At 49.1% G+C, this 13,760-nt stretch overlaps 7 protein-coding genes across 7 annotated transcripts; 4 read left to right on the top strand and 3 right to left on the bottom strand.

Annotated features, from left to right (window-relative positions):
• Positions 1-372: 372 nt before the first annotated feature.
• CABS01_10856 (uncharacterized protein) lies at positions 373-1,275 on the top strand (the record flags this gene model as incomplete). Its single annotated transcript, XM_060544211.1, has 1 exon — positions 373-1,275. The coding sequence occupies one exon, from the start codon at positions 373-375 to the stop codon at positions 1,273-1,275; it is 903 nt and encodes a 300-aa protein (XP_060398935.1).
• A 246-nt stretch (positions 1,276-1,521) lies between these two features.
• Positions 1,522-2,967, bottom strand: CABS01_10855 (carboxymethylenebutenolidase; the record flags this gene model as incomplete). Its single annotated transcript, XM_060544210.1, has 4 exons — positions 1,522-1,867; positions 1,925-2,094; positions 2,161-2,588; positions 2,643-2,967. 4 exons carry the CDS (start codon positions 2,965-2,967, stop codon positions 1,522-1,524), a joined length of 1,269 nt encoding a protein of 422 aa, XP_060398934.1.
• Positions 2,968-3,659: 692 nt separating this feature from the next.
• On the top strand, positions 3,660-5,455 carry CABS01_10854 (uncharacterized protein; the record flags this gene model as incomplete). The annotated part of the gene is made up of 4 exons (XM_060544209.1): positions 3,660-4,062; positions 4,472-4,775; positions 5,029-5,108; positions 5,289-5,455. The coding sequence occupies 4 exons, from the start codon at positions 3,660-3,662 to the stop codon at positions 5,453-5,455; spliced, it is 954 nt and encodes a 317-aa protein (XP_060398933.1).
• Positions 5,456-7,202: 1,747 nt separating this feature from the next.
• Positions 7,203-7,416, top strand: CABS01_10853 (uncharacterized protein; the record flags this gene model as incomplete). The annotated part of the gene is made up of 2 exons (XM_060544208.1): positions 7,203-7,314; positions 7,382-7,416. The coding sequence occupies 2 exons, from the start codon at positions 7,203-7,205 to the stop codon at positions 7,414-7,416; spliced, it is 147 nt and encodes a 48-aa protein (XP_060398932.1).
• A 2,827-nt stretch (positions 7,417-10,243) lies between these two features.
• CABS01_10852 (uncharacterized protein) lies at positions 10,244-10,697 on the top strand (the record flags this gene model as incomplete). The annotated part of the gene is made up of 2 exons (XM_060544207.1): positions 10,244-10,281; positions 10,337-10,697. 2 exons carry the CDS (start codon positions 10,244-10,246, stop codon positions 10,695-10,697), a joined length of 399 nt encoding a protein of 132 aa, XP_060398931.1.
• A 100-nt stretch (positions 10,698-10,797) lies between these two features.
• CABS01_10851 (uncharacterized protein) lies at positions 10,798-11,577 on the bottom strand (the record flags this gene model as incomplete). The annotated part of the gene is made up of 1 exon (XM_060544206.1): positions 10,798-11,577. One exon carries the CDS (start codon positions 11,575-11,577, stop codon positions 10,798-10,800), a length of 780 nt encoding a protein of 259 aa, XP_060398930.1.
• Positions 11,578-12,385: 808 nt separating this feature from the next.
• On the bottom strand, positions 12,386-13,327 carry CABS01_10850 (NmrA-like family protein; the record flags this gene model as incomplete). Its single annotated transcript, XM_060544205.1, has 1 exon — positions 12,386-13,327. One exon carries the CDS (start codon positions 13,325-13,327, stop codon positions 12,386-12,388), a length of 942 nt encoding a protein of 313 aa, XP_060398929.1.
• Positions 13,328-13,760: the final 433 nt, after the last annotated feature.

Here is a 13,760-nt window from a genome sequence, read left to right as displayed (position 1 = left end):
AAGTACGCAATATTGTCACTCCGGCAGAAACCAAACAATCCATGGTACCATCATATCCAAAAGTGGATGGCATCAAAAACAGGTTCACAAGCGCTGTCAAAAGGGTGTTCATGGTTCCACAAATCCAGGACAGACTCAATTTGATTATTTGAGCAAAAGTCTCAACGGCCTAGGCCGCAGAAGTTGATGTAGCCTCAAAGTCAAGGTCTCCAGAAGGGAGCCAAGTTTCGGAGAAAGCTCAGTAGTTAAGGCACATATATGTACCAAGTCTGCATACCTCCCCAAGTAGTACAAACTTTGGTTCGAGAAAGCCCATCAGATTCAGAACACATCAGCTTCCTTCACACAAAAACCACACCAAGAAGATACAAGATGATGCTCGAAGCCTTTTCCCTCATCGATTTGTCTAGTGACGATACAGTGCTAGTGTCAGAATACTACGAGGCGGTGGCGAGACTGAACGAACTTGTCGAAGTTGAATGCGACCAAGTGCACTTGCATTTCACTTGCACATTCAACGGCCGCGAGGACGAACAGACCTTGACAACATGCTCTTCATGCCGCGAAAGAGTCGTAGAAATGTCCAGACTTTTTGTTGAACTCTGGCCTGGAGACTGGTATAGCGGACATGGCGCTTACATTCAGGACTCCCTCCTTGACACAATCGAGTCGGAAAAGGCCTCAACTGACGGCATGGACATTGCTTCCATGATCAAATTCCGCTTGAAATATAGCGACTTGGCCGACAGTATCATCAAAGACCTTAGTCTTCCAGTGCCCAGCAATAAGCCATGCGGGGTATGGAGCAAAGCCGAGTGGGAAAAGGAGCGCCGCAAAAGAGACGACGAATCCGTTTTTGACAGATCTTGGGATCTCACCTGGAGGAAACTCATTGACGGTAATCTCATCCCGCAAGGAACTGTTAAACAGGGGCCCGAATTTATTCGCTTTGTACAATACCTGGTTGCAGCTGTGCGCCAGAGAGAGTTCACCACAAAGATATCGCATGACGAATACGACGAACTTATCGAGAAAATCATCCAACTCGTCAAAGATGCTAGAGCTTCTAATCCAGAGCTTGCATGCCATTCTGCCGCAGTTCAACAGGCACGTGTTGAGAGAAAGGGACTTTGGAGGAATACTTGCTTGTTGAAGTTGCGGAAGAATTGCAAAATGGAATGCCGGGCTTGTGGTTTCGTCAAGCCTAAAGCACAAGCAGGAGAATCAAATACGTGCTTTCAAGGGCTGTGGATGAAGAACTGCCAGCCTTCGTAGATGTGGTCACCGCGTTTCTCTGTCTACGGTACAAGGCAATGGATCAAAAAGGTAGAAGGGTGAGCCTATCACATATTTAGATACCCCAAACAACAGATGAGCATGTATACCTTGGTCTCGCGTCGCAGGCAGGTATTCAACATGAGGATTACGGTACATCGGGTATGGTATTAAGCCCATAAAACTTCAACTACACATAATGGTAATACCTCATTAGACCAATCCTACAACAAGCATCATCCTCCGTTAATTTGCAACTGTTGCCACACCGTTTTCGGCTACAGCCGGAACCACTTTCTCTGGATTCACTCCTTCGCTGTTTGCGGGGCGAGTTGTGAACTTGAACATCTCGTTTGACGGAACAGAATTTCGTGCTCTCAACTTCATGGCTGTCTCCACGCCTGCAACGGGAACCTTGTACTGGAGATTACCCCCTGGAAAAGGGAGGTACTCCGGAAGGAGGCCCAATTGAGCCAAGGCTGTACCTTGATCCCAGCTTATATGCTCGTGATACAGGCGATCACCTCGGATGTTGACAACCGCAGCAAACGGGATTTCCGCGTACTTGTTGGTTGGCGGAACGCCTGGCAAGCTAGTCACTTTGTCAGTGCACGTCCTTACATCAAGTACCGAAAGTGCTTATACTTACAGCCAGTCAAGCTCCTGGTCGTGTGTGAACTTGAAAATGAATTCATCGACTACACGATCGATGCCAATGGTCCGACTAATAAGCTCCAATTCCGTGTCCGCTGAATTGTTGAAGATGAAATTGTGACGATAAAAGTCAGTAAGCTTGCCGCGACCAACGCCACCGGTCAACTGAATAAGTAAACGTTAGAAAGTGTGTTCTTTTGTTTCGTTTTGCACGATCGGCATTTCCCTTACCGTTGGGATGTGATTGACATATGGTTCCTGCACCATTGTGCTCATTGTGTGCTCCACAGATCTATCGGCGAACTCGTACCAAGTATGCTCGTCCCAGATAGCCTCCAAGTCGAAAATAGGACTTTTCATTTCGCCTTTCAGCAAAGTCAGGTTGCGAGTGTATGAGAGCATATCCATGTTGTAGTCGAAGTGCGGCTGGAACGGTGTCGCGAATTTGAAGGATTTGGCTGCTGGGTAAAAGTATTCTGTTCGACCCTTTGACCGCAAGGGCTGCCCTTCGGATTTTCCAGCAAAGTGATAGACTGAGGGTGAAACGCTACTAGAGATCGAAGACCTCTCTGAGGTATCTGCGTACACCACGGTACTCACGATCTCTGGGAATTCAGATAGAATCGGCGCAACTGTATTCCACATTTCTGGCTCGTATGCTGGTGCATCTCACTTAGCGATGTACAAAATCCGTAACGGAGACTGCAACTTACCAACAAGACCTACCACGTTTTTTGGGTCGCATTTATCACTGTTGCGGAATGTTTGGATGGCAAGATCTAGAGTCTCGTGTGCACCGCTCTCGAACGCTGTTGGCTGAATGGCAATGACCGTGTACCCCTCCTCAGCCCATTTCAGGGGCAGTGCGGGGACGCCTTCCTCAATTGCTAGCGCATTGTCGACTGAAGGGACAAGAAGAATGAGTCCTGGCCCAACCCCTCGGCGAGAAAGAGGTGACAGTGTTGAAATACCGCTTCCAATCGTCTGCAATTCGGACTGGGGAAGGGGAGCTGGGGGTTTGCTGATGTCTGCGTACATAGTGGCGTCGCGGTATACTCTTCTTTATCGGCGTGATTTCAAGTTTGGGGCACTTTCGGTGGACTGGGAAAGTTTGAGAACTTATAACATGAGACACTTTACATTAAGATAGCAACTCATACTAAGTGCACCACACGGCACGGGATGAGCTCCGGCCGAGTCATTATAAGCTAGTGCTCATATCATGACAGTATTCCGAGTTTCTGTTCTAACTGCTGGCTACCTAGATAGAGCATTCGATTGGTTAGTGGAGGCGGAACTTCCGTACAGAAGTAGATCTCGGACTTACGGACCTACGGACTTACGTGTTGCTCAACGATAAGTGTGCGGGCCGAGCACCGCTCACATTCATGGGGTCTCACTTTGCCCTACCAATTGGCCGCTGATTGTAATTGACAATCTGGGGAATTACCTTGATAAGCCTATCTCAACTCCAATGATGTTTACGTTGCTTATCTGCTTACTCAATGACGAGGCCTCGTGGGTTTGAGAAGCAGTGCGACCTTTCGTAGCATGATCGAAACGTGCTGATTTACAACCCGGTGAAATCGCTCCATGTCCATCTGATGTGAATTGGCGGCAATTGCACCTTGCATCGTCGGCCCGCAACCTGCATTCAGTGCCGCCTCTTCGGTAGGCCCGCAACTTTCGGCCGCTGTATACAAGGCACCGCACTACACAAACTCCACGCCATGCCCCGGCCGCCGGTACGCCCCGAAGACCGAAAAAGGTCCACCAGGGCCTGCACGGCGTGCCGAGCGACCAAGAAGCGATGCGACGCAGCCCAGCCATGTCGACCATGCGTCAAACGCGGAGTAGGCTCGTCCTGCACCTATTCTCAACATGTCAGGGCTCGTCGCGCACCGCCGAATCAATCTTCGGCCGCTTCAGGGACTCGGCAGCGTGATCAGGTGTCCCCCTTACTCTATCAACGGCAAGAATCATCTTTGCAAGATGAGAACGAGACCGCAGGCTCGTCAACGTCCGGCAAGACGGTTACGCCGCCTGGTCCGCGCCCGGTGATGATGTACACCTGTAGTGGAGAAAAAGGTACGATTTCCATATCGAGCGCCGCTTCAGCGACGATATTGAGGCGTCCTTTGGCGTTCCACACTGAGCTAACAGTTCGAAATCCAAAGTATTCGTCGGAAATGCCTCAGCCATTGCGTTCTTACAATACCTGCGAGGAAGCTTGCGTATCCTTGGTCCAGGGTTCACGATTAGTCAGGGATGTCACCGCATGTTCGAGGCACAAGTTCCTGTGCAGCAGACCGATGACTTCTCAGATGACATTGAAAACGCTGAGAGAAAAACCCTGGTTCAACGCTACCTTGACGCCGTGAGTGGAAGCTCTCATGACTTGTTTAACTGAGTGTGGAATTGACGAAGCCGCAGTCTAGTGGACTCCTTGATTTGTTCGATGAATCAGATATCGAAGAACTTATCATTCTGGCCCAGGAACCGTGTACGGAGTCTCAAAGGTCCAACTCTACTTTCAATTCAGGGAGGCTTCTGTGCCTCTACGTGATGGTTGCGATTGGTGCCCAATGTCGTGGTCAGATAGGAGATGCACCCAAAGCCTTTCGTTACTTCTCAGAAGCACGCAAGCTGTCGTTCGAAGGAATGTTGAGCGATCCCACACTGAACACCGCTCGCGGCTTTGTGTTAATGGCCTTCTATATGTTTGGCGCTTGTCGTCGCAACTCTGCGTTTATGTACCTTGGGGTTGCCACAAAGGCGGCGTCGGTTATGGGCTTGCACATGGCAGAGCAGTTTCAGTCTCTTTCGGAGAGCGAGCGAAGTCTGAGGTACGATATTATTCCCTTCATGTCTCTTAACTTCCCTTTCATCCATACAAAGAATCAAATTAGAAGCTGACGTACCACCAAGGTCTCGGGTCGATAAGAGCATACGACTTTTTGACGTTGTGTGTAGCTCAATCCTCGGAAGACCAACAAGTGTAGCACCTTGCCGACTGAGACGAAGCGTAAAGCTTCATGAGAACCGACATCGAAATCTGTCAGTAGACGCGGCATGCACATTTGCCACAATTCTGAACAGGATCGTCGACACTCTAACCGAAGAATCTGAGTTGGGCATGATCAGAGCACAACAATTCCTCGATGAAATTAGACATTGGAGTAAGGATCTGCCAACAGCTTTGCGCCAACGTCCAAAGAGAGGAACCGCCCACTCTCATCATTCTCAAAACCGAGAGATAGCTATTGGAAATATCCACGTCGCATGTACCTACTACTTTGGCATTATCCTGACAACTCGCGAGTTTTTAATCCACCATATCATGCCGCGAATCAACAAAGACACGTCACTCATGGACGACCACGATGATGAAGGAGGGGGAGAAGATGAGAAGAGTGTTGCTGAACTATCTGATGCCTGTGTGGATGCTGCTGTGTTCATGGCCGAGATGTGTGCTGACGCTCTGGACTCGCGCACAATCATGGGCAACATGTGCATACTGAAGTAAGCCCTTTTGATCTTGTCCAAATATGCGTGTTACTAATGTTTGGTTCAGGGCTTGGTTATTTGCCGCCGGTCTTGTCCTTGGCTTCTCACTACTCGCCCCTGACGTACCCCAAAACCGTGGAAAGTCTTTCCATAGCGCGCTACGTGTTCTGGACTTTCTGGGTCATTTGAGTCCCCAAGCAGCACAATATCACCGGCTTCTCACAAGTTTTTCACAAGCCATCGACTCCTTCAAGACCAATTCGCCGGTCGAGCAACACCATGCGGGTGCCCCATACGTTGAAAGACTTTTATCATTCAATTTAGCGGAGAGTCCTGAGACTCATAGACAGGGAGAGACGTCGCAGCTGCGCGAAAGCATCGAGCATGGCAGAATTCCAGAACGATCTGAAAGAGCAGGTGATGCTATTGTAGACTTAGGTGATCGGCAAGACCTTTTGTTTTCTGACCCAACCGCATCTGGCGGGGAAGACTTGATGCTGAGTCTTCTTTGGGACGATGGCGATGTTGCCTTTGGAGAGTCAAGTGCTTTCGATATGTCAATGGGATACGGCTAAGCGCGGGCCAGTGGGTGTGTGAATGCTACATGTACCAAAATTAGCGAGTTGGCGGAAAACGAAGCCAGGTCTTCGCCTTGAGGGCATTGGACAACTTTGGACCACCAAACAAAGCAGACGTGGGAATACCCTATACAGGTCTGAGTACTGAAATCTATATAATGGGATAGAGCTCCCGGCTATGTTGCTATCCACGGTCGGGCACTACATGCATGCATCCGTGCACGTGTGAAAGCTCTGACGTCAAGTAACAAGGCATAGATACTCAGCCGGCGACTTCTTGACCAACCCAAGTTTACAAGCGTGGAAACCCTTGCACCTGCAAGAATGGCGATGAGACTTGCCCTCGCAATCGCGTTGAGATCGACGCGCCTCATAGAATCTGACAGTGTTCGTAGCCGCCAACGTCTGAATCCGAACTAAAGGTTAGAGTTCTGTCCTTGTTACAAGAAATGGTTTCGGACGGCTAAGTTCAAGTGATACTCTTGGGGAAGCTGATGGGTCCTTACATCGGATGACAGGGGATCTCCATGCCAAGTGCGGTTTTGGAAGAGAAAAACTGCCCGTCTTTACCGGCGGACTTCTCCGGATCGCCGTAGAAGTCACAGTAATGCTGAGTTGAAGTCTGAAAGTTGCCATGGAATGAACACAGTCGATGCACCGTGACAATAATTCGTACCATAACATTTTGCCCATGTGAGCGCTGTCAAAGGTTTGAGTGATCCGATTTGATGTATACTTATGAGCTGTTCCTGCATCTTATGACATCGAGAGATTCTACGTAAGCCTGCCCCCCTCCTACAAGAGTTGCGAGGAAAAGCCTCCAGTTCCGAGCAGCGGCGGCACTGTATTTAGAAAGATGAGTAGATATGAAGCATGTGTGGCTCATTCAACAGAATGTCAGATGCACCACTGTGTACAAAGTATGGAAGTCTTTGCCAAGTGGTTGGCGACCGCGAGTATCAAACGAGCTCAAACCTGAGGATTCTTATTACCTGACTCGTCAGCATTTGTTGCTTGCCTCTTGATTCCGTGCAATGAACTGTTACAGGCATAAAGGCAGTCTGACCTCCTCGAACTACTCACAACATCTCGTCTTTCTATCCCATCATCAGAGCCAAACACCACAACTATATATCACTGCTGTACTCTTTACCGAGAACGTTGACCGTTTCAATCTAATCTACCACGATGCGTTTCCAGATCTTTTTCGCTATTCTAGCTACATACGCTGCATCCGCTATGGCGGGTGCTTGCGAGGACTGCCAGCGAACATGTCCTAGGCCCAGCGAGGCTGAGTGCAGTAAGCCATTTGCGACTCCATTTTTTGGAAAAGTCAACGAAATACTGACGTATCACTCGTTCTCTAGACACTCTTTGCGCTCCCATCTGCAATGCAAAATAAAGTAGACAGGCTTGGTGCTTCTTTTTACTCCAGCCTGACGGGCCACATCTACGTAGCAGGCAGCGATCATATTCTATGAGGGCAACCCGGGAGCCCTTCCCCAGTGTACTTCTCTTTGGAAAGGTTGGATTTAAATTTGACGGTGATTTAGCCAGAGCTGAACAATGACAACTCGATTTTGCATCGCAACTAGACTGCGCCAGGCGAGTCAACTTCAACGCAGCGATTGTGATTTAACGTCTACTCTGAGGTCTTAGAGTGTGTAGCCTATGAGAAAGATTCATACTCTCCGTGATGCTAGACCTTCGTCTCGCCCCTATTGCCAGCAGGAGTGTGATACCTGCGATTGCATGGCTCCGCACGTGTTTGATACACATCAGCCCCTAGCCGATTATTTATTACTCCCGCATGGTTTATAATACATCATACAATGGGAGTCTATCATGGATATATGGTTGAGATTGTCGGAAGCATTCGCCAAAGAGATGCAACTACGGGTATAGGAGTCATCTAGTGGAAAGTTATGGCCAGTATTGCATATGATTGAGTCCAGTTCTAGAATCTACCTCGAGATCCAAGCTTTGAAAACTCTAGCTTTCAATCGCTCGTTTAACTTTGAATTTTATAGGAGAATTTACGTCTCTTTATGGTATGGTACTACGAGAGACGCTAAGCTGGTGTATGTTTATCATGAGCTTCGTGCCTCAGTTTGAAATAAAAGCTTCGCAAATTCAGGTTTCTCACCTCTGTCAGTTAGGAAGAGCACGTTTTCGATTGCTATCGCTATCACTGGCTCAATGAAAGTGTACATCTACAGGACACTCTCTCGTGTTGTCATTCTAGCCAATGCCCAATGTGTTGTCACTTACTAATAGGTAAAGCGAGGGTAAATTGCTAGACTTTGTGCCAGAACTTAGGCAAACGGATCAGTCGACTTTGGAGTCAACGCACTTGACAAGAGGCGAGCAATGTCTACACGGATCATGTTACTTTTGTGCCGTAGTATGGACTAGTCGTCTGCCGGCGCAGATTCCATCACCACTCCATTTAGTTGCAGGGCTAGTTCGGCCCTTTTCAAGGCTAAATCCTTGAAGGGGTTAGGTAGTTGAACCCTGCACCACAACAGCGTGGTGTTGGGTAGGTATATCCTAGATATTAGGCAAGCCTTTGAGCTGTTTCCAAGCTTCAACTACAGAGATTATAAAAGGTTGCGAGTGTCAAATCAAGTCTACGCTGAGATGAACGCCTTGAATACAGCTTCTCAAGTTAAGTTGAGGTACTACAAGTGACACTCATGTTGAACATGTACGCAAGTGCCATGAAATGCGTGATTTCCATGCTGGAAAGTGTCAAATGTTCATATTCTGAACAAACAAGCACTCCCATGATCAATCAGTGCAAGTCGTGGTATCCAACATTATCAAGGACAAAAGGTTAGGTAAACTATAGATCTTAGCCATGGCCAGTAACTAATCAGATCGCTTCTTGAGACTCTGATATGTGCCTTTCGCAGATGCCCCCAAGACTAGAAATGCGTTACAACAAAGGACTCATCCACACCCCCGAGACTGTGTTTTTCATTTTACTCGTACTCCGACTTGTATGAGAATGATGACACTCCAGAATGATGTATCTAATAATTATCATCCCATGAAAGTTCTCCAGAGTTTCTGAATGAGGCGTTCTTACTTTTGCACTCACCCATTGAGAACTCATAATATGCTTATGTTGTAATCACTTAGTCTTAAGGACCTTATCAGTAATCCTGGAAACCTTAGTGCCACGAGGAGTAATTGATCGCTCAAAGTTAGCTAGGTGTTTCATGATGGGCTTTGACTACTTCTCGCAAAAAGGGTGATGTGCGGCTATGATTCAACTAATTGCAGAACCTCCATCTAGCTTTTGTTCTAATAGCTATTACTGGTTTTGAAAGGACCACTTGGATTGCCTCGACGTGAGATCAGTCTGATGCATCCCGAGAATGACAGCTCCCCTAACTGGCATTCATCGCTCAAAACCAGGTATGCGGTTTGTTGATCTCGATGATGAAACCCCATGATCCCCTTGACGCGTCTTCTCGGCCGATGAACAGCATGCATCGAGCCGAAGAGGAGGTGCCCGTCGGCTCATAGTCCTCACTAACGGGTGGTTTTTTCTCGTGAGAGCTGAAGTAATTTCTTCTGCTCCTGTTTAAGAATTCGTCAGCGGGCAAGTTGCGACGGGCGAACGCGTTGCGCGCAGCCATGGTGGCCCCCTTTTTATGAAACACGCGCAAGGATCTGGAACACCAACGGCTCCGTCTGACATTGACGAACACACGTCATCCGAACGTGGACGATCGTTTGGGAAAAAGTTATGCTTCCCTAACTCCCCCTTCCCTTTTTCTAGAATTAGCTGCAGGACTGCAAGCCCCCTTCATCAACCCTTACCTGCGGGCTGCGGCTGGCAGGTTGATGAGGCGCGGCCGAAAAGATGAGACGACAAGCACACAGATAGATCCCCCATCGGCATTTCCGTCAGGCGCTACTGCCACAAGGAGGCCAACATCAGACGCTTGACAGCTGGAGAATTCGTGGAAGGCCGCGAGTCACGGATAGCCCGCCCACATTACGCTGTGTGGTTGCTACAGTGGTTCGTTGCATGTTGAGGTTGCCATGAGTTGTCGTTCGCGTGCGCCAAGGTGGCCTCGGGAGTTTGATCTTCGTACATAAAGGCTTATCACCACCAGAGCCAACGTACTCACGATACACAGAGTTTTTTTTTTTTGACCGCAGCCAAACAATCAAGTCACTCTAGTACTACATTCAACTCGAACGACTTTAACAAGATGAAGAACATTATTTCCTACATCATGATGGCGATCATGTAAGATCTCCCGCCAAACCCTCGAGCCCCGTCGATCCCCAGCTAACATCAATAGGTTCGTCATGGTACAAGCACAGCAGGGTGATATTCAATGCCGCTGCAGGACACACATCACCAACTCCGTGGTACAAACAGGCGGCCAAAAGCTATGCGGTCAAAAGGGCGGCATCCTCAGCAGCAACAGCCAGCTCTGCACCAACCTTTCCCAAAACTTCACCGACACGGACTGCCAGGCATTCGGCGACTCATTCTTTGCGACATGCGGTACGGCTCGTTCGCCAATCAAGAGAGGCATCTACAAGCGCGAAGTTACGCCGATGCAGACGAGACCCAAGAGAGGCTGGCAGTGGGGACGGGAGCCGGTTCACCTGCTCGTGTCCCGGCGTCCGATCCCCCAAAGGTTCTCCAAGAACTGAGATAAGCATTGGGGGCATCAACACATTTACTTTCAACAAGCATTTACGGCTCAATAAGCATTAGCGTCTCAATTATTACATGATTTGAATCTTCAAAGTACTAAAGCTCGTCCTTGATCTTGTCAAGTTCTTCCCGGAGCCTCTTCTCAAAAGTTTGTGCATCCCAATCGGAATCTTCCTGAACGTTGATTTCCTCGTCATGCATGCCGATGAGCTCAGACATTTGCATGTTGTTAAGATCTAGATTCTGGTAGGCTGATTTCCAGGACGGCCCCGGCTGGCGGCCCCATGTCACGCCCCAGGTGATGATCTCCTCTGTTAACTGCACGATGATAGCATCCATGCTCTTCCAGCCACCCGTTGGGAGGCTAATACCTCTCTCTTGGCAAAACTTGGTGAATCTCTGGTTCGCTCTCCTCGAGATGCACAGGGTGCCCCAGTCGTGTCCCGCAACGATTGTTCCGCCGTCCTCGACACTCCTACGGTCGGCATAGAAGAAGAAGTTAGACTCAGATTCCAATGTGGTTTCTAGTTCAAGCTTCTTGTTCATAGGCAAGAGATCCTTTTCAACGGCACCATCTACATCCGAGGTCCAGTGCACGAGTTTTGGCCGCAGGTAGTCGTCTTCTTCGGCAACAACTTCTTCCAGAGCCGAGATTGCAGATGTAAAAGCTTTCTCTTCTTGATTTATGAGCTTTGTGAGCATATAGACTGGGACGAAGTCGTATTCAATCGTGTCAGCCATATCTGCGGCAGCACTCTGTTGCTCTGCCGTTGCTTCCGACGTTACTGGCGGGGCTTTTGTGAGTAGCGATTCGTGCTGACCCCTCGCGAGTAAGATGCCGGATGAGACTAGGAAGCAAAAGGCCAGTAGCCTCATATTGACTATGATGTACCGTCACAAGATCTTGGAATGGCGCTGACCTCTAAAGTAATTGACAACGAGTGGTAAAAGGTCTCCGCGACCTTAAATACTTGATATGAGCCTATTTTGCCTCCTTGGAGGATTGCGGAAGGAACTTGATGGCTGCCTAGACAAGGTAATGATCCTTCGTTGGACTTACGCCACAATAATGCACCACCTCTGCTGTTGATTTTGCTGGCGCTTCTTGTTAACCTGAATGAGAGCGGATGAGAACTTTGGATCTAGCTTCAAAGTCTCGGACCCAATTGCAATGCGCATATGATAGATGCAAACAACACAATCGGGTAGAATGTCTGTATCTGGCGAAGCTTAGAGACCCAGGATCAATAGGATGCGTCAATCCACTGAGAAGATCTTTTGTTCACAGATTTCATCCTTTGATGAGATTTCGAAATCCCTGAACACACTTAGAAACCCAGCCTGATAATGACTTCGGGTAGATGACCATATCAAGCAAAGTTTGGCTTGTCTACTCCGACATCCCTGAGCCTTTTTCATTAACCAGTGCTCTTTCATATAACGGTCTACAATCCGACGTCCAATCGATGGCGAAGACAGATACCTTTGCAAGCTGTCGCGATGCCTACGCAGACTTCCATTCGGCGACTCAAGGCGACATTACAGTTGGATAACGAATATACTTGACAGCGGTCTGGAAACAAACTGATTGCGTAACGTCGTTCGAGATACGTCTTAAGTACCTAAATTAAGTGTTGGCTTCCAGATCCATCATATCATATCGCTACATTTCTTTCTCGAGATATCAGAGACCGCTCATCTCGTTCTTCCACCCACTACTCTCCTTCAGCCAAGCCTCAAAAGTCTGCAAACGTGGCTCCTCCTTCCGCAGAACTTGAATATCCGCCCCATAACCCTCAGTTCTAAAGAACTCAAACATCTTGCCTACATCGGCGATAGCCCAGAGCATGCTCTGACCAAAGATGGTGTACGTCTGCGGCATATCGCTGCCGACTACTCTCTTGAAAGTCTCTCTCGCCTGGGCGTAAGTGATACTGTCGCCTGCAAGCGACACAGCTCTCCGATCCCACTGCTCAGGATTTCCAACAGCCTTGGCCGCAAAGAGTCCGATATCCCGCACCGAGACGAGCTGCAAGCTCCGATCGGCGGGTAGCGTAGACCACATGGCCGCAAACACCTTGCCAAACATGCCCGGGTTGGTGTTATCCAAGAACGCCGTCGGGCGCAGGATGGTCCAGCGAAGCTTTCTGCCATTCTTCTCAAGCTCGTCTGCACGATCACGGAGATACACTTCTATGGCGTGCTTTTGCAAGAAGTGCGGTACATCGGTCGGGTTCACCCATGACTTATCCTCGCCACCACGGTCAACAGACGTCAGCACGATCTGCGAGGCTTCTCCCTTGTCGATGGCGGCATCAACCCAGGCCTTTCCGATGGCGTCCTCATTACCGATGGTAGTCACGATGAAGACTGTGTCGACGCGTGGGTGGGCTTCGAAGACTGGCGCTGGGGAGTCCTTGAGGTCTCCCTTGACGGGCGTGACAGTGACGCCCTTGGCCTTTGCCGTCTCGATGAGGGACTTGATTTTTGCGGACTCGGGGCTTCGTGTAAGGGCGAGGATCTCGAGGGTTGGTGAACTAGATGGGAGGTCGAGGAGAGCGTCGACGACGGCAGCGCCTTGCTTGCCTGTTGCGCCTAGGACGAGGATCTTTTTGGTGGTAACCATGGTCGTATTGGGGATGGTTATGTAGAGCGAGGTCTAAAGGCTAATGCGGTCGAAGGATATGGACCGGTATCTCGCGGGTGTACAGTTTCGAGGATATTTGATGGAGGTGGGAAAAGGTTACGTCTGGTGTGCGCGATGAAAGAAGAGCTTGGGGCCCTGAGTGTAGGGATGAGCTTCTGGCTTGTGATGTTCGAGGCCGGAATGGCGTCATGACCTTTAGCTGCGGCCGCTCGAGCATTTCCCCAACCTCAGGTCCGAGCTACATGGGCTGTGGTGATGTTCGAACCCATGCCAATAAGGCTCACTTACAAGTAGCGTTCCTTGAGCGAATCGAAACATCGAGACTGGACTAAACCCTATGCCACGACGCTGAGTGTATACAAGGAATGGAGTTTCCACTTTTACCGAACCTGTTCGAGCATTCACCGCCAGA

This window comes from Colletotrichum abscissum, assembly GCF_030869225.1.
Source record: "Colletotrichum abscissum strain IMI 504890 chromosome Unknown Scaffold_28.1, whole genome shotgun sequence".
Classification (NCBI taxonomy): Eukaryota; Fungi; Ascomycota; class Sordariomycetes; order Glomerellales; family Glomerellaceae; genus Colletotrichum; species Colletotrichum abscissum.
This window is presented reverse-complemented; position numbering and strand designations above follow the sequence as displayed.